At 45.6% G+C, this 26590-nt stretch overlaps 1 protein-coding gene across 4 annotated transcripts in view; it reads right to left on the bottom strand.

Moving 5' to 3' along the window:
• znf142 (zinc finger protein 142) overlaps positions 1-18189 on the bottom strand; it is a 41181-nt gene extending 22992 nt beyond the window's left edge. The window contains exons 1-4 of one of the 4 annotated variants that reach the window (XM_059647577.1): positions 18152-18189; positions 15509-15895; positions 10180-10251; positions 180-896 (exon numbers count right to left, since the gene is read on the bottom strand). In XM_059647577.1, the coding sequence (XP_059503560.1) occupies positions 180-896; positions 10180-10251; positions 15509-15857 (1138 nt within the window). In that variant the 5' untranslated portion in view covers positions 15858-15895; positions 18152-18189. Of the gene's footprint in view, positions 1-179; positions 897-8585; positions 8695-10179; positions 10252-15508; positions 15896-16258; positions 17234-18151 lie in introns of those variants that run through there. The other 3 variants (XM_059647576.1, XM_048535267.2, XM_048535268.2) reach the window with 3 other exon arrangements.
• Positions 18190-26590: the final 8401 nt, after the last annotated feature.

Below are 26590 nucleotides of genomic sequence, written 5' to 3' on the forward strand. Positions count from 1 at the left end.
AAAAGGCAGGATGAGTAATGATAGGTCAGCCATAATTCTATTAAATGGTGGAGCAGGCTCAAGGTGGTGAACATCCTACCCCTTTTCCTATTGGTCTCATGAGGAGATGTGAGTTCTCAAAATTCAGATTGCTATTCTGGTGCCAATAGTGCAATGGTGGGAATAATAGAATTACCTACCAGAGTGTACAGTCAGATGTTTCTTCAAGGTTTTGTGGTAGCGGCTAGTGAAATCACACATGTTACATTCATAACCTGTTTTATCACGATGCATCCCACTGTAGTGTTTGTTCAGGTCATGTGCGACACAACTCTCGAAAGGGCAGAGTTTACATGTGAACTTTTTTCCTTTCAGCCTCCCCCGTTTTTTGTGCTGGGTGAGGAGCTTAGCACTGGAGCAAGCAAAATCACACTGGTCACAACAGAATGGGTAGTGCTCTCGTCGGTGCTCCTCCATATCTGCTGAGCTCTGGAACATCAGTCCACAGTTCCGGTAAGCACAGGGGACAGCCTTGGCATTGCAACTGGCTCCCATCTGGCCAGGCTGCCCACCATTGCAAATCTCCACCTGGTCACCATTGTGCGTGACCACATGTTCCTGCAGGGCCTGCAACTGGCCAAACACTTCACCACAGACTGGGCATGGGTACTTTTCCCAGGCACCGATGTTTGCAATGGCCAGGGAAAGCCCGTTTTCCTCGCTGCTGGTGACTTGCTTCCTGCATGAGATCCTAGGGCGCTTTGCCGGAGATCTGCCTTCATCTTTGTGCCTGATAGACAGAGCACATTTAGTGTCCAGTGCATGACACTGCAGGTGATCAGTTAAAAGGCTCCGGTTCTCAAAGCTCTTGTTGCATTGTTGGCAGCAGTAAAGTTCTTCCATTTCGATCAAGTCATCTAGTGAGAACATAAAACTGTCAGTCAGTTGGTGTCATCATTTACCCAAGGGCCAGACTATATGCGTCGAGTACCTGGAATGCAAGGGTGCTGGACTCTGCCTAGTACCGAGAGGGATTTGTGTGTCTTTGCACGAAAACAAGATGTTAACATCCAGCATGTGATTAGGAAGGTAGCTTATGCATTAGCCTTTATTTCTAGAGGGTTGGAGTTTAAGAGTAAACATAATGTTGCTATCATTATGCAAGCTTTCATAGAAATCATATTTGGTGCCCTGCGTAAGATTTTCTCTTTACCTCCCTGGCTGACCACACTTGTCGTGCTCCCGTTCTGGTAATATTTACTCAGAGCCCCAATTCCAATATTAAGTGACAGCCTGGTATCTGACACAAACATAGTAAGAAAACATTAATGCTAGAAAAGTGCAACATTGGCACATCAGAATGATGTGAGGACGTCTTCAAAGATTTATATTCCGGGAGACAGGTCACACAGACTCGGATGATGTTCCTTTTGAGTAGAGAGGAGCAGGACATGATCTAATTTATTAACTGATACAGCAAGGAGGATATTCAGCCTAATTTTCCCAAACTAGCTCTCTACAAAAGCAATTCTATTAGACCTGCTCCTTACTTCCTGCTTTTTCCCACCCCCCATTTTCAGATGTTTATTGAGCTCTCTGCAAATACCATGACTGATCCTGCTTGCATCATAGTTTCAAGTGAAGCATTCCAGATACTAACTGCTCACTGGGAAATGTTTCCTCATGTCGATTTCAGGCAACTGTCTCATAAAATAGGTATTCTACAGTTTCCAACTATTCTTACATTGGAAACAATTTATCTACTTTGTTCAGACCATCATGATTTTGAAACACTCTCAAATTTCTCTTTTGGGAAGAATGAAATTAGGTTCTCCAATCGATCCACTTGCCCAAGACCCTCATTTATGAGATTATTCTATTGAGTCTTCTCTGTAGCCAATTTACAACCTTCACTATCTTCTTGAACTCAAGTCCAGAATTGGTTATGATATTCCAACGGTTTTATAAAAGCTCACGATAACTTCCTTGCTATTGTAGTCTAAACATTAATTCACAGAGCCCAGAACCCTGTACAGAAAAACAGATTTTCAGATATCTATGACAGGAGAGGTGACAGCCTAGTGGTATTATCACTAGGCTGTTAATTCAGAGACTCAGGTAATGTTCTAGGGGCCTGGATTTGAATCCCATCGCGGCAGATGGTGCAATTTGATTTCAATAAATACCTGGAATTAAAAGTCTAATGATGGCCATGAATCCATTATCAATTGACAGGGGTGGGAAAAAGAAACAAACCCATCTGGCCCACTGATGTCTGGCCTACATGTGACTCCGAACCCACAGCAATGTGGTTGACGTGTAACTGTCATCTGGGCAATTAGGGATGGGCAATAAATGCTGGCCTAGCCAACAACACCCTCATCCTGTGAACGAATAAAGAAAAAAAAATTCAACCTATTTCCTCTGGCAATGACTACGGAATCAAATCTGGCCATAGTCAACTTTTGTTTGGCAAGGAGATTAACATTCATGGAAGGTAAATGGAGTTCACAGTCCTTCCATGTTCTCTACGAATTGATTGGAGGGACTGAAGAGTCAGATTTTTTTGGATTTTCACGTCTGGAAGTGTTATCATACACAACCAAATGGTTATTCCCACCATCAAAAATAAGCTGTGGTATCTTTCATCTATTAACCACCCCACCACCATAAAATCAGCACATTACCAAATCATTTAATTTGCTTGGAAAGCCCCTTAACAGGAGCGCAGACCACCTAAGATGAGGGAGAGAGCTAAATCAAAATGGAGGTGCAAGGGGAGATAAGGCACTCAACCGCCTGCGATGTCCACCTTTCTCTAAAAGCGTTGAGGGAGCTGAAAGGTTTGCTCATGTTCATATCATTGAGGTCAGATAACTAGCTGCATAACAAATTCCAAGGAAACTTATGTTCCATTCAGTCCTTCATACATGTGGCTTTGAATTGTGCCTCAAAGCTGTTAATTTCATGCGTCAGGGGAGGCGATAGCCTAGTGATATTAACACTGGGCTGTTACTCCAGAAACCCAGCAAATGTTCTGGGGACCCAGGTTTGAATCCTACCACTGCAGATAGTGGAATTTGAATTCAATAAATATCTGGATTTATGAGCCTAATGATGACCGTGAACCCATTGTTGATTGTCGGGAAAAACCCATCTGGTTCACTAATGCCCAATGGGAAGGAAACTGCCGTCCTTACCTGGTCTGGCCTACATGCGACTCCAGACCCACAACATGATTGACTCGTAACTGCCCTCTGGGTAATTAGGGATAGGCAACAAACACTGCCTAGCCAGCAACACCATCATCCCGTGACAGAATAAAGAAAATCAAATGTGGAGGACATCAGTTGGGGTTTTCGCTTTAATATATTTAAAGGAACACTTCTCTTGGCTAGCCCTGGAGGATGTGGTGTTCACGTGCAGACTTGAGGCCTCCTGTAATCGGTGGGTACTGCATGGACTGGCACATATTCGTCTCCATCCAAAACAAATCTTAATAATTTTAAACTTGCTTTGAACTTTACCTCAAAGAGAAAGCAATGCTCCCATCAAGGGCTGTAAACTAATCATTTGTTTAATTTAGTTTGATTAGGTTGTTTGGTTTTGAGTATTGCTGGGGAAAAAAAAATTGTCAAAGCTTTTCATCTTGCACAAATCAAGACATTTCAGAAGAATTTCAACCTGAGAGGTAAACATACATGATAGGAGAGTGCTGATTGGATGGTAAGTGGGCTCTGATTGGTACGGGCTGTGCCATGGGGAATGCACCCATTAATGCTGATTGACAGATCATTTGAACAGTCAATTTGCCTCAAATTTCTGTTTGCTCAACATATTGCTCTGAGAAATTAACCAGAGAATAGCTATTACCTATTTATTAAGCTAAAACAGGCACAGTGCATGCACATGCAGCTCCTAGTACACAGGAGCGTGCACTACGTTGCAACCACAGATGATAATCCGAAACTGGTTGTCAGTGCAATTCTGCACGGACTCAATATTAACCAGTGAGTGTTGTCCAATCGCAGAATCAGATCTGATATTGCACAATGTCTTGCACATTTTCAAGTGAACGGGTTGGGTACATTGCTTGTTGCAAACAGCTGAAGGGAAATGCTGTTCTGATATGATTGCCAGTCTTTAAGACATAATGCCTATGAACCTACCATCAAACCAGCACAGAACTTCACATATCTCATTACTCATAAGTGACAGGGAGAGTATCTTTTTGGCTTGACAGCAACATCTAGTTCATGGCCGACCACTCACGCTAGAATTGTATAGGTCGCCACAAACCTATTGTCGCTGGTCAACATACACATCAGGATTCATACATAATCACGTACTATTAAAGTGGCCTCATCAGAAACCTCACAACAGGGCCTGAACTATTTGTTTGCTGTGCAAACTTGACACTGAAATAATGCGCAAATCTGTCTTGTTAGATAATGGCTACTCTGACCACATCATTCCTATCTATGTATCACACAATCTCATAAAAAAAGACCCTAAGGTAATCATTCTTGGTCCTGAAAAATACCCAGTCTACCTTGGAGGAAAGACAAGGAATGTCAGATGTTAAGCAACAGGTGAGCCTAGCGGTTTGACTCTGCTACTACATTGTAAGACTATTAAATAAGTATTTATTGGTCATTTTCAGAGAGTGGAAAGGGACCGTTTCCCTGGCTACTTCAGGCCTTAGGTGACCCTGGTGAGGGAGAATGCAGTGGCCACTAGCATATTTGAGACTGTGGTTAGTGGGTGTTATTGAGACTGCAGGGCATCATCTTCCCCCACATTTCAATCCAATTTGTAAGCTGTCTTTAAAACTTTAGATTTTTGTTACAGTGCCTCTTCAAAGGCTGTCATTTATTAATTTGTTTTAATTTAAACTTCTTTTCTAAGGAGTATGAGGAAACACTCATGTTACAGTCAAGGCCAAGTTATTAAGGCATTGGATTTAAAATCCTTAGGTGTCTCCTTGTGCATAGTCAAATTCTCTCAACCACATTTTTAAACATCCCACAGTCAGAGTTTTATATTCCCTAGTGATTAGGATTTGTTGCTTTCAACGTCATGGTTCAAGATCTATTCCTTGTCGGGCAGTCAAAGTTTATTCTGAGTTATTTTAGTGCAATGGTAGTGTCCATATTTCTGAACCAAGAAGCCTGGATTTAACTGCCACATGCTCCAGAAGTGTGTAATAACATCTCTGAACAGGTTAATTAGGAAACATCTTCGTGTAAACACTTATTGCAGTCTGTAATTTATGCAGCCTTCAGCAGTCATGTTCCATATTTAAAAAAACTGATGACATGAGGTTATACATGAGGTATACCTTATGAAGCTGCTCCTCAAGTTTTGGTTGCACCTCATAGGAGAATAGACTTTAAACAGGAGTAGGATATTTGGTTCTTCAAGCCTGCTCCACTATTCAATAAGATAATAGCTATCATCTCAACTGCACTTTCCTGCTTGCACTCCATAACCTCTGGTTTTCTTGTCTATTAAAAATGCTACTGAATTTAGTCAAGCCTGACTTCAATGACCACTGTGTTGTGGGGAACAGAATGTGACAGACTAACACCACTCAAAGAAAAGAATTCTCTCATCTCAGTCTTTGACATGGAGAGCCCTTATTCTTATGCTCTGATCCGTATTTGTAAACTCCCTGAGAAGAGGATAATCATCCTGCTATCCATCCTGTCACGGCCCCTCTCCAAATCATGTATTTAAATAAGTTCACCTCTCACTATTTTAAATTCCAGTGGGTATAGACTCAGCTTGTTCAACCTTTTTTCTCAAGGCCTCCATTCCAGGAATCAGTTGAGCGAACATTCTGTAAAGCACTTCTCATACAATTGTTAGATTTTTCAAATAAGACACACCAAATCTTTACATTGGACTCCAGATGTGGCCTCACCAAGGCCCTGTACAAGTGCAGTAGACTTCCTTTGTTTAATTTCAGGGAGGTACTGGTGGACCGCTGCACTTGTAACCTAAAACTCAGTGTTGATGTTATTGGGACTTGAGTTTAAATCCGACTAGGACAGATGGTGAAATGTCAATTCAATACAAAATCTGGGGAAGAAAAAAAAAGTACACTAATGGTGACCATGCAATCCTACTGACTGTAATTAAAAAAAAATCTGGTTCATTAGCGCCCTTTCAGAAAGGAAATTTGGCCTAACTTGGTCTATCTATAGGACTCCAGATTGAGAGCAATGTGGGTGAACTCTTAGCTGTCTTCTGGGCAATAAATGCTGGCACATGCCATGAACAAATGAAAAATTCCATTCCCCAGCTGCAGCAGCACCTTCAATTTCAATCCACCCAGTGAGCAGACAGGAAGACAGCTCCCACATTAACAGGTCCATGCAGCAAGTCCTCGAGGGAGTCATGCAACTCTACTGGCTGTAGATGTCTCTTGAGGTTGCATCCACATCCCGTTGTCTTTGAAGAGGAAGGACATTGTGTCTGCCAGTACGCTTGAGATCTCCATGACGAGTGGAGGTTGGCATGCATTTTGAGTCTTGAAAATAATATTTTAATCCAACTTGAATAATCCAACTTGATAAACTCTCTATGACATTTTTGATAATTGCTATCGTGCCTCAGAGGTGGGAGTGGTGGGGGTAGTGTCAAATATTATTCAACTAATGAATCAAGTTGGCTCACAAAACTCAAGAAGCACATAATAAATTTGTACTACAGTCAAGTTAGGAGGTGCACACTTGCAAAGGTGGTCGCAAAATTTTTTTCTTCATCATGGGATGAGGGCATCACTGGCCAGGCAGTTAAGAGTCAAACATGTTGTTGTGGGTCACATGTAGCCCACATCAGGTAAGGTGTTTCCTTCCCTAAAAGGACACTAGTGAATCAGTTGGGCTTTTCCTGACAATTTTCAATGGATTCATGGTCATCATTAGATTCTTAATTCCAGATATTTATTGAATTCAAATTCCACCATCAGGTCTCCAGAACGTTATGTGGGTCTCTGGATTAACAGTCAAGCAATAATACCACTTGGCCATCGCCTCCCCATAATATAAGATTAATTTATGTCAAACTATGTAAAGATCAGGTCCACCGTTATCCTTCCCAGATCAGAAGTGCGATTTTACATGTGACCGAAGCTGAGTGCTTGCATATAGTTCCCCAAGGAAAGAGAAGAAGTGCATCTTTCTGTTTCATACCATGCCCACACATGCATTTTGCAGCAGGGTCAAAGGAATGACCTTTTGCTAGCCCAAAGACATGGAGGTTAATTGGAGTTGAGCTTTTGCTTCCTGCCGCCCTACCTATTCCAGTGCTCTCCTGGTTTAACTTTAAATCTTCCTCTATATGCATCAGCTCATCTCCTAATTCTCAACCATGCCCCATTCACCTACTATTTCTATATTTGTAGGTCTACACTGGCTCTCATTCCAGTAAAACTTGTTCACGTGTTTTTGATTTATGAAGTTACATATTCTGAGTTTAAACTGCAGAAGTTAAGGTAAATGCAACACAAACAAGCTGGGAGAATACTTTTCTTAAAAATCACTCGTGACATATGGGTGTCACTGGCTAGCCCAGTATTTAATTGCCCCTCATAGCCGCCCTTGAGATGTGGAGTTGAGCTGCCTTCTTGAACTGCTGCAATCTGTTTGCTGTTGGTTGACCCACAATGCCATTAAGGAGGGAATTCCAGGATTTTTATCCAGCGACACTGATAAATGTATCACCATTTCCAAGTGAGTGGTGATACATTTCCAAGCTAGGACGGTGAATCACTTGACAGAGTGCTTGCAGAGGCTGGTGTTGCCATGTAGTTGCTGTCCCTGTCCTTCCAGATGGAAGTCGTAATGAGACATAATGGGAATTGCAGATGCTGGAGAATCCGAGATGGCAAAGTGTGGAGCTGGATGAACACAGCAGGCCAAGCAGCATCTCAGGAGCACAAAAGCTGACATTTCGGACCTAGACCCTTCATCAGAAATGGGGGATGGGGAGAGGATTCTGAAATAAGTAGGGAAAGAGGGGGAGGCAGACCAAAGATGGAGAGAAAAAGACAGGCGGACAGGAGAGTATAGGTGGGGAGGTAGGGAGGGGATAGGTCAGTCCAAGCCGGATGGACAGGTCAAGGGGGCGGGATGGGGTTGGTAGGTAGGAAATGGAGGTGCAGCTTGAGGTGGGAGGAGGGGATAGGTGAGAGGAAGAACAGGTTAGGGAGGCAGGGACGAGCTGGGCTGGTTTTGGGATGCAGTGGGGGGAGGCGGACCACCTCCCCCCTCTCACTATTTATTTCAGAATCCTCTCCCCAACCCCCTTTTTTGATGAAGGGTCTTGGCCCAAAACGTCAGCTTTTGTGCTCCTAAGATGTTGCTTGGAAGTCATAATGAGTTGGAAGTTCTGTCTAAGGATCTTTGGTAAATTTCTGCAGTGCATCTTTTGGATGGTATACACTGCTGCTACTACTGAGTGTCAGTGGCGACTGGGCTTTAAAATGCCAGGATATAAGAGATATATAACAGTGGTAAAGAAACTTAAAACAATACTTGACCTAACTGATAAAACAGAAAAAGGAAATGGAAACAGTAAAACATAGTAAGGAAACTGACCCTTCAGTTTTTCAGGAATGACGACTGAACCCAAGTCTCAGAAGCTAAAACCTCTGGATAGGCTGAAACTGTTTGAAGCTATATAAAGGGGGTTCAAAACCATTCAAGCTCAGTAGTTGCAGCTATAAGCTCACTGAAAAAAGACAAAGTAAAGGAACAGATAGACTTGCTCTCTGAGCAGAGTGAAAAAAAACAATGACCTCATCATTTATCATAGAACATAGAACATAGAACATTACAGCACAGTGCAGGCCCTTTGGCCCTCGATGTTGTGCCGACCTGTCATACCGATCTCAAGCCCATCTAACCTACACTATTCCATGTACGTCCATTTGCTTATCCAGTGACGACTTAAATGTACCTAAAGTTGGCGAATCTACTACCGTTGCAGGCAAAGCGTTCCATTCCCTTACTACTCTCTGAGTAAAGAAACTACCTCTGACATCTGTCCTATATCTTTCACCCCTCAATTTAAAGCTATGCCCCCTCGTGCTCGCCATCACCATCCTAGGAAAAAGGCTCTCCCTATCCACCCTATCTAACCCTCTGATTATTTTATATGTTTCAATTAATTCACCTCTCAACCTTCTTCTCTCTAATAAAAACAGCCTCAAGTCTCTCAGCCTTTCCTTGGAAGACCTTCTCTCCATACGAGGCAACATCCTAGTAAATCTCCTCTGCACCCTTTCCAAAACTTCCACATCCTTCTTATAATGCGGTGACCAGGACTGTACACAATACTCCAAGTGCAGCCACACCAGAGTTTTGTACAGCTTCAGCATAACCTCATGGTTCCAGAACTCGATCCCTCTATTAATAAAAGCTAAAACACTGTATGCCTTCTTAACAGCCCTGTCAACCTGGGTGGCAACTTTCAAGGATCTGTGTACATGGACACCGAGATCTCTCTGCTCATCTACACTACAAAGAATCTTACCATTAGCTCTGTACTTTGCCTTCTGGTTACTCCTACCAAAGTGCATCACCTCACACTTGTCTGCATTAAACTCCATTTGCCACCTCTCAGCCCAGCTCTGCAGCTTATCTATGTCTCTCTGCACCCTACAGCATCCTTCGTCACTATCCACAACCCCACCGACCTTAGTGTCGTCTGCAAATTTACTAACCCGTCCTTCTACGCCCTCTTCCAGGTCATTTATAAAAATGACAAACAGCAGTGGACCCAACACTGACCCTTGCGGTACACCGCTAGTAACTGGTCTCCAGGATGAATATTTCCCATCAACTACCACCCTCTGTCCTCTTTCAGCAGGCCAATTTCCAATCCAAACTGCTATATCTCCCACAATTCCATTCCTCTGCATTTTGTACAATAGCCTACTGTGGGGAACCTTATCGAACGCCTTGCTGAAATCCATATACACCACATCAACCGGTTTACTCTCGTCTACCTGTTTGGTCACCTTCTCAAAGAACTCAATAAGGTTTGTGAGGCACGACCTTCCCTTCACAAAACTGTTGTGACTATCCCTAATCAATTTATTCTTTTCTAGATGATTATAAATCCTATCTCTTATAACCTTTTCCAACACTTTACCAACAACTGAGGTAAGGCTCACTGGTCTATACTTACCAGGGTTGTCTCTACTCCCCTTCTTGAACAGGGGAACCACATTTGCTATCCTCCAGTCATCTGGCGCTATTCCTGTAGACAATGACGAGTTAAAGATCAATGCCAAAGGTTCGGCAACCTCCTCTCTGGCTTCCCGAGGATCCGAGGATAAATCCCATCCGGCCCACGGGACTTATCTATCCTCACCTTCTGTAGGATTTCTAATACCTCTTCCTTGTGAGCCTCAATCCCACCTAGTCTAGTAGCCTGTATCTTAGTATTTTCCTCGACAACATTGTCGTTTTCTAGAGTGAATACTGTTGAAAAATATTCATTTAGCACTTCCCCTATCTCATCTGAATCCACACACGACTTACCACTACTCTCCTTGATTGGGCCTAATCTTACTTTAGTCATTCTTTTATTCCTTAAATACCTATAGAAAGCCTTAGGGTTTTCCCTGATCCTATCCACCAACAACTTCTCATGTCTCCTCCTGGCTCTTCTGAGCTCTCTCTTTAGGAGTGGCATTTGGAGTGCAGGCAAGGTTAAATCTCAGTTTGAATTTTTTGCTGAAACAGTGGTTGGAAGATTGAACAATGGAAGCTGGTGGAAGAATGTACACTGATCTTTAAACTCTTCTGGCAGAGAATGAAATCAGCCAAACAATACATTAGTTTAGAAGTACTGTAAAAGTAAGCCAAACAAGGGACTAAAGAGAAGCCACATCAAATTCTTACTTCAGATTGGCTGGATTGGGGGAGAATTAGAAAGCTTCCAGAGGACTGAGGCATATTTTTGGGTAGAAGTAATTTTAAATTGATGTGTCTTAGAGAATTCTTGGGGGAATAACAAGTAAAACGGAGTGCATAAAATACATAGTTATAACCTAAATCACCAACACTCCTGGTTTTGTTTATTTTGTTTTCGTAAATGGTGAGAGGTTCAGAAGAGTGGGTGTCCAAAAGGATATGGGTGTCCTTGTTCACAAGTCCCAAAAGCTAGCATGCAGATGCAACAAGCAACTCAGAAGTAGTATGATGGCCTTTATCAAAAAGGGATATAAAGTACTGGGTAAAGAGAGCTTCCAGCAACTATATACAGCCTGGTGAGAACACATCTGAAAGAGTGAGAGTCTTGGAGTGATACAGCACAGAGGCAGACCCTTTGTTCCAACACGTCTGCATTGACCATTAACTAAAGAAAGACACACTAGCCACAAAGGGAGTGGAGGTTCACAAGAATAACCCCTGAGAAAAGATGATTGTTTTGAGGAGGCAAGGGGGAAAACTGGGCCTGTGTTGGGAGTTTGAAAGAAGAAATAATGATTTCATTGAAATTTGCAAAATTCTTACCACTGACACAGATGTAAATAAGACATAAGCCCTGCCTGCAGAAGGATCCAAACTAGAGGGCGCGTTGTCAGAATAAGGGAAAGGTCACTTAAAATTGAAATTCAGATGAAGTCCTTCACTAAGAGACTGCTCACTGAGCACTTTCAAGAGAGTAATTGATAAAATTTTAAATAACAATGAAATGGCCTTAAAGTTGGGATTGTGTTCAAGACAATCATGACTTTAAATGAAACAATTAAGTGAAGCATTGATTTCCATTAAAGGTCAGAGACAGGTTCCACAGGACAAATTTTGCCTGAAAAAGCTAATGTAAGATTTGAATTACTGTGCCATTTATGGCCATTGCCATCTAAACTAACTCGCAAATAAAAAAAAATGAAAGTTCCAGAGAAGAAAGCAAGCTTCTAGTTTACAGAAAAGTCTTTGAAGACATTTACAGTACATCACATGTACTAATCACCTCTCTCTATTGAGAAAACAGGCCTATGATCTAATAGGGCTATGATGATCTTTAGTTTAAGCACTAATAATTGTGTAGGTACATTATCTAAAATCTTGTAAATTATTGTAAAATAAAAAGACTAAGCCCCCATCAGCTCCTCTGTACATGCACAACTAGCAGAGAGTTTTCAGAAGAAAAATTAAGACAAAAATTATTTCAGTACCAGAGCAGAGAACAATTCTTTTAAAAAAAAAGAAAAATGAACTTCCAATTCAAGGCACAAACAAAATGACACCAACTCTGGGGAGTCAACGATGACATGATGATGCCATTCACCCACAATAACTCAAAGGTCACAATGACGCAAGAGGTGAGCAGGAAATAACTGAAGTCAAAATGAGGAATGGCATTTTAAATGAAGAAAGAGGACAAAAAAAAATTGAAGACAGGAGTCTTAAAACAAGGACTCCCCAGATGGGAAGTTGCATAGACCATACCAGAAGATATCGGAGTAGTTAGGCTATTCAGGCCATTAAGCCTGCTCTGCAAGTCAATCATGGCTAATATGTTTCTCAACCCCATTCTCCTGCTTTCTCCCCATTAACCTTGATCCCACAACCAAGCAAGACCTATCTGTCCTAAATACACTCAATGACTTGGCCTCCACAACCCTCTACAGCAAAGAATTCCACAGATTAGAACTACCCTCAGGCTGAAGAAATTCCTCCTTATTTCAGTTCTAAAGGGTCATCCCTTCACTGAGGCTGTGCTCTTGGGTCCTAGGCTGTCCTACTAATGGAAACATATTCTCCACACCCACTCTATCTAGGCCTCTCAGTATTCTGTAAATTTCAATCAGATCCCCCTCATCCTTCCAAACTCCATCTAGTACAGAACCGGAGTCCTCAACCACTCCTCATATGACGAGCCCTTCATCCTCAGGATCATTCTTGTAAACTTCCTCTGGACCCCCTCCAACAACAGCACATCCTTAAACACAAAGCCTACAACTGCTCTCAATGTTCCAAATTGGGTCTGACCAGGGCCTTTTACAGCCTCAGCAGTACATCTCAGGTCTTATATTCTTGAAATGAATGCTAACATTGCATCAAACTTCCTAACTACCAACTAAACCTATCTGTTAACGTTAAAAGAATTCTGAACTCGGACTCGCAATCCCTTTGTGCTTCAGATTTCAGAAGCCTTTCCCCATTTACAAAATAAGTCTAGTTTCTTTCCTTCCTAAACAGCAGTTACTTTTGCCATTTTCCAGTCCTCTAGGATGCCCCCAACTCTAGCAATTGCAGGAAGATCACCAACAACACCTCTAAAATCTCCTCTGCTCTCTCCTCCAGAAGTTGTTGGTTGGTTTGCCAAGCTGACTGGTTTTTGTACAAACTTTTTGTCTCCATTCTGGGTGATGTCTTCAGTGTTGTATAGCCTCCAGTGAAGCACTGTTGATCTGTCCTGCTCTGAATTTAAATGGCCTGGTTTGTCATGTGGGCAGTCGTTTCGAGTTTTGTACTGTAGTGGTACATGACAGACCGGACCATATAAACTCCGAACGGGACAGAACAACAGCGCTTCAACAGAGGCTAGACAGCACTGAAGATGTCATCTAGAAGTGAGACAAAATGTTTGTACTATAACCAGTCAGCTTGGCAAACCAACCACAACCTGAGCTACAGATCTTCATGAAAACATTAATCTCCTTTAGAACTCTGGGATGTAGTCCATCTTATCTAGGGTGATTTATCTACCTTCAGACCTGTCAACTTCGCTAACACTTTCTCCTTAGTGACAGCCCAACATTCAGCCCTTCCCCCTGATTCTTTTCAAGCTCTGGTATGCTGTTGGTATCTTCCACCATGAAAACTATTGCAAAGTGCCTATTCAGTTCCTCTGCCATTTCTTTGCACTATGACTGCTCCAGCCTTATTTTCCAGTCGTCCAATGTTGACTCTTGCCTCTCTCCTAACTTTTATATACCTAAGAAAATTCTCTTGCAATCTTCTTTAATATTGCTACCCCTCTTACCCTCATATTTCATCTTCTCCCCTCTTTATTGCTTTTTCTAAGTTACCCTCCGCTGGTTTTTAGAAAGGCTTTCCATTCATCTTCAGCACATTGTGTGCTTTTTGCTTTGAATACTGCCCCTGACTTCCCTTAGCATCCATGGTTGCCTCATTGTCCCTTTAGTATAGTTCTCCTTCCTTAGCAAGGATTTACCCATGCCTCCTAAATTGCCCACAAAATGCCCTGCCATTGCTGCTCCACCATCTTCCCTGCTAGGCCCCCCTTCCAATCAACTCTGGTCAGCTCCTCCTTCATGTCTTTGCAGTTACCTTTACTCAATTGTAATACCATTACATCTGATTCCAGCTTCTCCCTCTCAAATTTGCAGGGTGAATTCTATCATGTTATGGCCACTGCCTCCGAGGGGGTCCCTTCACCCTGAGCTTCCTAATCAAGTCTGCCTCATTAAACATCGTCAAAACCAGAACTGCTTCTTGCCTAATGTGTTCTGGCATAAGCTGCTCCAAATAAAAAAAACTATCTTATAGACATTCTATTAATTCTTTTTCCTGAGATTCACTGTCAACCTGATTTTCTCCAGTCTACTGACAAATTGAAGTACCCCCTGGTGATTGGAATAGTGCATTTTTTTTAAAACATGCATTTTCTATCTCCTGATTTATTTTTTGCCCCTAAGAAACCTAAACATAATGCCCTTCAGGGAGTTTCCTTGTTTGCAGTTCCCAACTGTACCCACACAGATGCTACACCTTCCAACTCTACATCACTTCCTGCTATCGATCCAATATCATTTCTTAATAACACGGCAACCCTGTCCCCCTGCCTATTCTTTTAATATGACATGTATCCATGGATATTTAGTTCCCGACCCTGATCCCCTTACAGCAATATCTGCGATGCCCACAACATCACACCTGCCAATTTCAATTTGCGCTATAAGCTCATTTACCTGAACTATACACCATGTGCATTTAAGTACATCATCCTCAGTCCTGAGGAAAGGTCACTGGACACGGAACGTTAACTCTGTTTTCTCCTTCACAAATGATGCCAGACCTGCTGAGCTTTTCCGGCAACTTTGTTTTTGACCCTCAGTCCTGCATTAACTGCCCCCCTTCTCACAATTGTCCCATAGTTTTCTGTGCCTTTCCATTTTCTGTGGCCTATTACTCGCTCTGGAAACTTTAACTTCTGAGTCCTTCCCCCCCCCTTTAACTTTCTCCATAATTTTGTGAACACCTCCTCACCTACACTATTTAGTTTAAAGCCCTATCCAGTGTCCTTCTTCTGCATTTTGCCAGGACTCTGGTTCTTGATTCAGGTGGAACTCATCCCATGAGAACAGCTCCCTTCTTCGCCATACTGATGGAGATAGATGATTAGCCATGATCTAATTAATGGCAAAGCAGGCTCAAAGGGCCGAAATGTCTTATCCCTGCTCCTATTTCTACGCTTCATCCTGTGTACTGACAGGATAGGTCTCTCTGCTCCAATGTTACAGACCAAGTTAATGTACCTGGGGGGTTGGTAGCTTCCTCCATCTTCTCGACCTGTTGGACAGTTTGGGTGACATTCTGCCCGTCCTGCTCTTTGCCATTTTCTGACCCTTCCTCAGTTGACGCCACAGTGACCTCTAGGGTCACAGTCTGGCATGTCACCTTCCGGTTGGCCTCCACCTGGCGATCAGCGCCCTGTCCAGCATCAACCACGACTTGAGCCATGTCGTTCCCAAAGCACCCACTGCCTTGGACACCAGCAGGCTCACCACGCAGCTCGATAATGCCGTGCAGCGTGTAGTCTGGCTCTTCGGCAAAGTCTGTGAAGATGCCAGCATTGTCCGCTATGCCCCCTCCCTGCTCTTCCATCCTGGCTCTGATCCGTCGCAACTCCTCAGAAACAAAATCTGCCGAAACACAGAAGACAAGTCTGTCCGCTGGGAGTAATTCAAGAGAAACTATTTCTTGTGGCGGGGATGGGTGTCAAGAACCAGAGTGACACAGATTGAAGAGATTTGGGGGTGGGGATATGGAGATCTGGGTCTCACGGCAAGACCTGAACTGGAGTGCGCGGCCTGAAAGGGGATAATTGGATAAGTACTTAAAAGGGGAAAGGGATTAGGAACTACTGGATAACTTTTACTTGACTAGTAAGGCGATGAAGGCAGGAGAACGGGGTTGAGAAACATATCAGCCATGATCAAATGGTGGAGCAGACTCGATGGACAATATGTCACTTGGGCGGCACATTCCTGATCCCAACCACTCACTGCTAGAAATGCTCTTCCTCCTGCTACATTTGATTCTTTGGTCAGTGGGAGCAGACGAGGGAAGGTTATGTGGAAGCGCGAGGGTTTGGGAATAAAGGAGGAGCTGATGGACGTGAGGGCAGGGAAGAACAAGGCAGGTTTGGGGTGGGCGTGGATTAGGTGAGTCAGCCCTCGCCTGAGGGATGGGTTTGGGATGATGGGAAGTAAGAGGAGTGGGTAGGCTGATATGCTTTGGTCAAGTGAGTTTGCATTTTGGAGGTGGGAGGAGGGACACAGAGGTGTAGGAGTTGGAGAGCAGAATGGAGGGCAGTGGCGTTTTGTTCCAGGGAACTGGGACAAAGTGAGCTTGAGGTGATGACTGGGTTGGTCAGGGTCTGGAACGGATGGGGGGTTGGATTCTGGGTGATGGAGGGGGTACGTTGGGGGTGGGGGAACAGAGTTACAAGGGCAGGTGGTCTTTGTGTGGCTGGTTTAGGGACTGGAGAGGTGGCATAGGATTGAGGTGGAGTTGGGGGAAAACAGGGACATGGGGGTTGCATTTGGAGTGTGAATGGTGTCAGGGATGGAGGAGAGGGTGAGGATGGAGGCTGGGACATTAGATATAAGAGGGTGAGGGGAATGGAGATTAGGTCTGGTGTTATGACAAGGAGGTGGGGATCTGAAGGACTGCACATGAGAGTGTGGTAGGGAGCTTATGGGTGTGGAGGTTGAGGAGAAGGTGGGGGGAATTGGAAGGGAATAGAGATGTAGTGGATGTTGGAAGTGTGGTTTGGATGTGGAGAATCTGGAAAGATTTGAGAGATTGGGGATAGTAGCAGTTCAGGGTGGGCTGTATGTTTTTAGAGCATAGGATTAAGTTAATTGGTGTAGGGGAGTGAGGTAGTGATTCAGGATGTGGTGAGGGTCAGATGGGGCTAAGGATTGGAAAAAGGTTTTTATTGATGATCTAAAGGGAGTAGGGGGCTGTGGGGAAGGGGGTGGTTTGGGCAGCGAGGTGGGTTATTTGTAGAGGGGGAAATATGAGGGGTTACATATGATGGAGGGGTGGGGTATTATGGGGGTGGGAAAGGATCTTCTGCAAGGGAGTAATGGGGTGGATGGGGGTCGGGGGTGAAGGGGAGCGGGGGGGTCAGGGGAGTGGGGGGTTGGGGAGGGGGCTGAAGGGTTGGGGTGGATGGGGGTGGGAAGAGTCAGGGGAGTGGGGGGGGGTAGGGGGTGAGGGGGAGTGGGATGAGTCAGGGGAGGGGGCTGAAGGGTAGGGGTGGATGGGAAATGGGGGTCGGGGGGAAGGGGAGTGCAGGGGTGGGGGACTCGGGGGAGGGGGGTGAAGGGTAGGGGTGGATCGGGGAGGGAGGGTAGGGGTGGATGGGGGGGCCAGGGTGGATGGGGGAGTGGGGTTGAAGTGTAGGGCTGGATGGGGGATGGGGAGTAGGGGGTGGAGGGGTTCGGGGGGATGAAGGGTAGGGGTGGATGGGGGGGGGGGAAGGGTAGTAGGGGGGTGGGGGTCATGGGGGTGGATTGGGGGAGAGGGGTTGAAGGGTAGGGGTGGATGGGGGGGCGAAGGGTAGTAGGGGGGTGGGGGTAGGGGTAGGGGTGGTCAGGGGAGGGGGATGGGGGGGTCAGAGGGAGGTGGGGGTCATGGGGGTGGATTGGGGGGAGAGGGGTTGAAAGGTAGGGGTGGATGGGGGGTAAGGGTAGTAGGGGGGTGGGGGTGGTCAGGGGAGGGGGATGGGGGGGTCAAGGGAGGGGGGTGGGGGGGTTTATGAGTTTGGAGGTCCTTGTCCCTCACAGCCCTGCCTGCGGGGCCCGCCCGCCTCCCTCCCTCTTCCGGGACTGCTCCCGCGGCCTCATGCTCCCGTTCCCTGACACACAGGACCGGGGCCGGTTACTCACCCTCCCCAGGCTCCGAGCTTCGGCCCGCCCCCCCCCCCCCTCCCGGCTGGCGGCTCCCTCCACCTCCCTGGTACCGGCGGCCTCGGTTTGTTTTCTGCCCGCCCGCCCGCCTCACTTTTTATTTTTGCTCCTTCACCCTCCGCGGCCGACTAAACGCCGGAGAAGAAGTGGGGCCTCGAGGAATATTTCATCGAATTCCATTTGTTCTCCGCATCGCCAACCAGCCGCGACCACGTTTAAAATATTTGTCGAGAGGAGAGAAAGACGCAACTGGCCGTAACGTTTCTAAATTTGTTTTTGAAAAATTATTCTGGGCTTTAAGTCAGACACCTTTGCCCGTTGCCCGTAGTTCAAGGCCCTCTGGAGGGAGGCTTGGCCAATAGGAATCGTCAGAAGGTGAAGCTACAGACCCCCATCTTGGGTTAGGGCAGATGGGGCACCAGTCGGCAGGAGGTCACTGCACCATCTTGGTTACTATTGCCAATGACCAATGGGCAAAAATACAAGACAGAGACAGATGTAAGATGGCTGCATCACAGTGGTAGACCAGAGCCCATCCACTCCAAGCTGGCAGCGTCCTTTCTTGTCTTCTTTCTCAGTCTTCAAGGACCAAGCATTGTTGGTGAGGCGTTGGCTGCAGCGTCAGCAGTATGGATCAGTATTCCTGGTGACCATGGTGGTGCCCGGAGCCAGGACTCCTGGCAGCAGTAGAGCCAGAACCTGGACTCTTGGAACCAAAGAACCAGGCCACTCATTTAGCCACACCGTCTCTATCCCTGTATTTCCCATGGCTAACCCACCTAACTTGCACATCTCTGGAATTTGGGATGAAACCAGAGCACTCAGAGGAAACCTACATATACACAGGGAGAGTGTGCAAACTTCACACAGTCGCCCGAGGGTGACATTGAACCCGGGTCACTGGAAGTGTGAGGCAGCAGTACTAACCACTGAGCCATTGTGGTGTCCCATCCTGGGAGTGGCTGTAAGCCTGGACCTTGGACTCTTGACTGTGTTAGGTCTGGAGCCTGGACTTCTGGCAGTGTTTGACAGCAGCAGAGCTGGCATGTCCTGAACCATTGGGTTCATCAAGCACACCTCCCTGCAGACCGGAACACCTTTCAGAGACCTTAGAAAAGATGTGCTTGAGGCTTAATTTGAACAGAATATGAACTCTTATTTAAATAATTTCTTTTGTAGCTCAAAATGGCACCAGATTGAGACGACCAAACACTCTCGACTGTATCTTCAAGATATATGTGACAATAAAAGTGTTAAATTAACAGAAGAATATAAAAACCAAAAGATGATTGTGCGAATGACACATGCTGGTTTGACTTGTTTTGAGTACTTCCAGTGTGTCAGTTCAACCGACATAAACGTTACCAAATATTACATTTTGTCAAACAAACAAAAACTGAGGGGAGATGATGGTTTGGGGGCATCACTTGACCATTAACCCAGAGATCCATGTAATATTCGGACAACCTGGGTTTGAATCCCACCACGGCATCTAGTGGAATTTATATTGTTTTTTAAAACTCTGGAATTAAGCATCCAATGACAACTATGAAGCCATTGTTGATTAGAGTGCCAAATGGATTTTTCCCAACTATGTCCTTTGACATTACAATGTAGGAAAATTCCTGTTGAAGGGTTTCGGCCCAAAACATTGACTTACCTGCTCCTCAGAGGCTGTCTGTCGAGCTGTGCATTTCTAACCTCACGCCTATAGACTCTGTTATCCTTACTGGCCTGGTTTATATGTGACTGCAGACCCACAGCAATGTGGTTCACTCTTAGCTGCCCTCTGGATAATTAGTGACGGGCAATAAACTTGGGCCTTGCCAGTGCCACCCTCATCCTGCCAGTGAATAAAACAAATTCTACAGAACTGAAGGGTTATGGGAATACCCTCCTTTTCCCCCCACCTCAGAATCCCACACTCTGTTTATTTGACCCTGATGTACCCTCTTGGTCCCAAGCCCTGGAATAGAGTACTAGTGAATATCAACTTAAGGGCATTAGCAATATAAGTAAAGGCAAAGAAAGAAAAAATGTGGTTAGAATCTGCAGTGCACTGCCTGAGAGGGTAAAGGAGCAGATTCAATTGAAACTTTCAAAAGAGAATTGAGTAATTATCTGAAGAGAAAATTTTTGCAGCATTGGAAGGGGCAGGTGGAGTGGAAGCAAGTAAATTGTTTTTGCAGAGGGCTGACATGGAGATGATGGTCATGAGGCATCCTTCAATGCTGATCCATTCTATGTATCCATAAAAAGGAGATCTGACCCGTCATGTCAGTTCTCTGTTCCCAATTTCTCCTCATATCCTTCGATGGCAGGTTAGTTGAATGCTTCCAGTGCCTCAACAGCTACCTCCCTTAGTCAGATAAGGGAGTTCTTTTTTATTCGTTCACAGGATGAGGGCATCATAGACCAGGAGATTACCCATCCCTAATTTCCCAACGGGCAGTTCAGAGTCAACCACATTGCTGTGGGTCTGGAGTCACATGTAGGCCAGACCAGTTAAGGATGGACAGTTTCCTTCCCTTAAGGACGTTAGTGACTCAGATAGTGAACCAGATGGGTATTTCCCCAACAATCAATAGGATCAATCCTAGGATCCTCTGGGAAGCCAGGGAGGAGATTGCCGAGCCTTTGGCATTGATCTTTAACTCGTCATTGTCTACAGGAATAGTGCCAGATGACTGGAGGATAGCAAATGTGGTTCCCCTGTTCAAGAAGGGGAGTAGAGACAACCCTGGGAATTATAGACCAGTGAGCCTTACCTCAGTTGTTGGTAAAGTTTTGGAAAAGGTTATAAGGGATAGGATTTATAATCATCTAGAAAAGAATAAATTGATTAGGGATAGTCAGCACGGTTTTGTGAAGGGTAGGTCGTGCCTCACAAACCTTATTGAGTTCTTTGAGAAGGTGACCAAACAGGTAGATGAGAGTAAACCGGTTGATGTGGTGTATATGGATTTCAGCAAGGCATTCGATAAGGTTCCCCACAGTAGGCTATTGTACAAAATGCGGAGGAATGGAATTGTGGGAGATATAGCAGTTTGGATCGGAAATTGGTTTGCTGAAAGAAGACGGAGGGTGGTAGTTGATGGGAAATATTCGTCCTGGAGACCAGTTACTAGTGGTGTACCACAAGGGTCGGTGTTGGGTCCACTGCTGTTTGTCATTTTTATAAATGACCTGGATGATGGCGTAGAAGGATGGGTTAGTAAATTTGCAGACGACACTAAGGTCGGTGGAGTTGTGGATAGTGACGAAGGATGCTGTAGGTTGCAGAGAGACATAGATAAGCTGCAGAGCTTGGCTGAGAGGTGGCAAATGGAGTTTAATGCAGACAAGTGTGAGGTGATGCACTTTGGTAGGAGTAACCGGAAGGCAAGGTACTGGGCTAATGGTAAGATTCTTAGTAGTGTAGATGAGCAGAGCGATCTCGGTGTCCAAGTACACAGATCCTTGAAAGTTGCCACCCAGGTTGACAGGGCTGTTAAGAAGGCATACAGTGTTTTAGCTTTTATTCATAGAGGGATCGAGTTCCGGAACCAAGAGGTTATGCTGCAGCTGTACAAAACTCTGGTGCGGCCACACTTGGAGTATTTACGTACAGTTCTGGTCACCGCATTATAAGAAGGATGTGGAAGCTTTGGAAAGGGTGCAGAGGAGATTTACTAGGATGTTGCCTGGTACGGAGGGAACGTCTTACGAGGAAAGGCTGAGGGGCTTGAGGCTGTTTTCGTTAGAGAGAAGAAGGTTGAGAGGTGACTTAATTGAAACATATAAAATAATCAGAGGGTTAGATAGGGTGGATAGGGAGAGCCTTTTTCCTAGGATGGTGGCAGTGAGCACGAGGGGGCAAAGCTTTAAATTGTGGGGTGAAAGATATAGGACAGATGTCAGAGGTAGTTTCTTTACTCAGAGAGTAGTAAGGGAATGGAACGCTTTGCCTGCAACGGTTGTAGATTTGCCAACTTTAGGTACATTTAAGTCAACACTGGATAAGCATATGAACGTACATGGAATAGTGTAGGTTAGATGGGCTTGAGATCGGTATGACAGGTCAGCACAACATCAAGGGCCGAAGGGCCTGTACTGTTCTATGTTCTATGATAATAGATTCATGGTCATCGTTAGATTGTTAATTCCAGATATTTTATTGAATTCAAATTCCACTATCTGCCATTGGGGGATTTGAATCCAGGTCCCCAGGATATGAGCTGGGTCTCTGGATTAACAGTCCAGCAATAATACCACTAGACCATCGCTCCCCCAGTCCAACACTGGATCAATTGCACCAGATCAACCTTCTACAGACTATAGCAGAGAGTGTTCACCACCAAGAGACAAGTCAACAGAGGATCCAATGTACAGAGTAACTGTTTTAGTTCATTTCAGGGATGTCACTGGCAAGGCCAGTTTTAATTGCCACTGCAAATTACCCAGAAGGAAATAGGATCAGCAATATCCCATTATCTCAGGAACAGCAATGGGCTGTTTGGCCCCTCAAGGCAGTGCCACCATTCAGTCGGATCATGGCTGATCTGACACTCTTCACGTTCATTTTCCTGCCCTTCTCCCATAACCTTTGATTCCCCTACTGATGTACCCTTTCAAGGACGTTGCTTCTACGACTCTAGGTCACAAGGGGTTCCAAAGATTCTCAATCCTCTGCATCTCAGTCTTAAATTGGCATCCCTTTATTCTGAGACTATGCCTTTCGGTCCAAGACTCACCCTTGAGGGTAAATATTCTTTCAGCAATTAGCCTACCAAGCCCCTTTAGAATCCAATTTTTCAATGAGATCACCTCGCATTCTTCAAAACTCCAGTGAATAGAGAGTCCCAATCCATTTATCCTTTGTTCATAAAGGAATTCCTCTAGGGTAGCTAAGAGTTAATCCTGTTGCTGTGGTTCTGGAGCCAAACCAGGTAAGTCCAGTCGATTTCCTTCCCTGAAGGACATTATTGATCCAGATGGACATCAATTGAAATTTAAATTTTACAGCTACAATGAAGAGATTTGAAGTAACATCCTAATTCCTCTGAATTACTCATCCAGTAATAAAACTATATCAAGGGAAATGAATACAGTTTTTATTTTCTTTCAACGGGTGCAGTACAGTGTGGAAATCAGAGTCTTGAATGAATAATAACCTTTCTCATGATGTTCAAATACGTGAAGACTACACTTGATGAAATATAAACTGCTGCAAATAGCCTTGAGACAGAATTCCCCGAGGCCTTGATCATTGTAGCCAGTGACTTCAAACAGGCCAACCTCAAGAGTGTGCTACCGACATGCCTCCTGCCCCACCAGAGGCTCAAACACCCTAGAACATTGCTACACAAGCAAAGATGCCTACTGCTCCATTCCTCACCCGCATTTTGGGTAAATCAGATCACAACACTGTGCTCTTCACAAGCACAAACTGAAGCAGAAGGATATAGTACAGAAAGTTGCACATTGCTGGTTTGAGGTAACAGATGAGTTCCCACATCGCTGTTTGCACTTGGTGGACTGGTCCATATTCAAGAACTCAGTGGCCAACCGAAGTAAGTATGCCACTGCTGTCACGGACTTCATTAGTAAGCGTGTAGAGGACTGAACATAGAATACTACAGGCCCTTCGGCCCACAATGTTGCACCAAACTTTTACCCTTATCTTAACGCCTGTCTAACCTCCACCCCTACCTTATACCATCATCCATATGTCTATCTAATAGCTGCTTAAATGCCCCTAATGAAGCTGGCTCCACTACCCTCACTGGCAAAGCCAAAGAAGATCATCTGAGTTATTCCTGCTGAGCTTTTCCAGCAACTTTGCTTTTGTTCCTGAAGTTAATCCAAGTGTTCCCCAACCAAAAACCATGGATGAACTGGAAGTTGTGCTCCCTACTGAAATCCAGGTCTGAGACATTCAGGCCATGGGACCCTGACCTATACAGGAAATCTAGGTATGATCTTTGTGTCCCTGATGGCTTTGCAGAGAGTCAATACCAGACTAAACTAGAGTCCCAGACTAACCGCACAAGTGAGTATCATACGTGGCAAGGCTTACACAATATCGACCCGCTACAAAGCAAATCGAGTAGAATCACTGACGACAATATATCCCTCCCTGATGAGCTCAAAGCATTCTATACTCGTTTCAAACAGAAGATCATTGAAATGATGTCATCTGCCCCAATACCCTTCACAGTCACTGCCACAGACTCAGATTGGCCTTTTGAGAGTGAATCTACAGAGAAAGGGACTGTCCTGGTTGGAGCCCCCAGGCCGTGCACACTGATATCGTGTGAACCAGCTGGTGGGAGTATTTGCAGACATCTTTAACCTCTCCTTACTACAACGCGAGGTTCCCACTTGCTTCAAGAGGATCTTTACCACCCTGGTGCCAAAGAAAAATCAGGAAGCGTGCCTAATGACTACCATAAGTGGCTCTGACATCCATTCTTATGAAGTGCTTTGAGACGTTAGTAATGGCCCACATCAACTCCACTGTCCCAGATGACCTCGATCCACTACACCTACCGTCACAATCAGTCCACAGCAGACACCATCTTACCCTTCAGAGATAATGGGAACTGCAGATGCTGGAGATTCCAAGATAATAAAATGTGAGGCTGGATGAACACAGCAGGCCAAGCAGCATCTCAGGAGCACAAAAGCTGACGTTTCGGGCCTAGACCCTTCATCAGAGAGGGGGATGGGGAGAGGGAACTGGAATAAATAGGGAGAGAGGGGGAGGCGGACCGAAGATGGAGAGAAAAGAAGATAAGTGGAGAGAGTATAGGTGGGGAGGTAGGGAGGGGATAGGTCAGTCCAGGGAAGACGGACAGGTCAAGGAGGTGGGATGAGGTTAGTAGGTAGCTGGGGGTGCGGCTTGGTGTGGGAGGAAGGGATGGGTGAGAGGAAGAACCGGTTAGGGAGGCAGAGACAGGTTGGACTGGTTTTGGGATGCAGTGGGTGGGGGGGAAGAGCTGGGCTGGTTGTGTGGTGCAGTGGGGGGAGGGGACGAACTAGGCTGGTTTAGGGATGCAGTAGGGGAAGGGGAGATATTGAAACTGGTGAAGTCCGCATTGATACCATATGGCTGCAGGGTTCCCAGGCGGAATATGAGTTGCTGTTCCTGCAACCTTCGGGTGGCATCATTGTGACAGTGCAGGAGGCCCATGATGGACATGTCATCTAGAGAATGGGAGGGGGAGTGGAAATGGTTTGCGACTGGGAGGTGCAGTTGTTTGTTGCAAACTGAGTGGAGGTGTTCTGCAAAGCGGCCTCCAAGCCTCCGCTTGGTTTCCCCAATGTAGAGGAAGCCACACCGGGTACAGTGGATGCAGTATACCACATTGGCAGATGTGCAGGTGAACCTCTGCTTAATGTGGAATGTCATCTTGGGGCCTGGGATGGGGGTGAGGGAGGAGGTGTGGGGACAAGTGTAGCATTTCCTGCGGTTGCAGGGGAAGGTGCCGGGTGTGGTGGGGTTGGAGGGCAGTGTGGAGCGAACAAGGGAGTCACGGAGAGAGTGGTCTCTCCGGAAAGCAGACAGGGGTGGGGATGGAAAAATGTCTTGGGTGGTGGGGTCGGATCGTAAATGGCGGAAGTAGTGGCACCTTCCCCTGCAACCGCAGGAAATGCTACACTTGTCCCCACACCTCCTCCCTCACCCCTATCCCAGGCCCCAAGATGACATTCCACATCAAGCAGAGGTTCACCTGCACATCTGCCAATGTGGTATACTGCATCCACTGTACCCGGTGCGGCTTCCTCCACATTGGGGAAACCAAGCGGAGGCTTGGGGACCGCTTTGCAGAACACCTCCGCTCAGTTCGCAATAAACAACTGCACCTCCCAGTCGCAAACCATTTCCACTCCCCCTCCCATTCTTTAGATGACATGTCCATCATGGGCCTCCTGCAGTGCCACAATGATGCCACCCGAAGGTTGCAGGAACAGCAACTCATATTCCGCTTGGGAACCCTGCAGCCCAATGGTATCAATGTGGACTTCACCAGTTTCAAAATCTCCCCTTCCCCCACCGCATCCCAAAACCAGCCCAGTTCGTCCCCTCCCCCCACTGCACCACACAACCAGCCCAGCTCTTCCCCCCCACCCACTGCATCCCAAAACCAGTCCAACCTGTCTCTGCCTCCCTAACCGGTTCTTCCTCTCACCCATCCCTTCCTCCCACGCCAAGCCGCACCCCCAGCTACCTACTAACCTCATCCCACCTCCTTGACCTGTCTGTCTTCCCTGGACTGACCTATCCCCTCCCTACCTCCCCACCTACACTCTCTCCACCTATCTTCTTTACTCTCCATCTTCGGTCCACCTCCCCCTCTCTCCCTATTTATTCCAGCTCCCTCTCCCCATCCCCCTCTCTGATGAAGGGTCTAGGCCCGAAACGTCAGCTTTTGT

Source organism: Stegostoma tigrinum, chromosome 7 (assembly GCF_030684315.1).
Source record: "Stegostoma tigrinum isolate sSteTig4 chromosome 7, sSteTig4.hap1, whole genome shotgun sequence".
NCBI classification, from domain to species: Eukaryota; Metazoa; Chordata; class Chondrichthyes; order Orectolobiformes; family Stegostomatidae; genus Stegostoma; species Stegostoma tigrinum.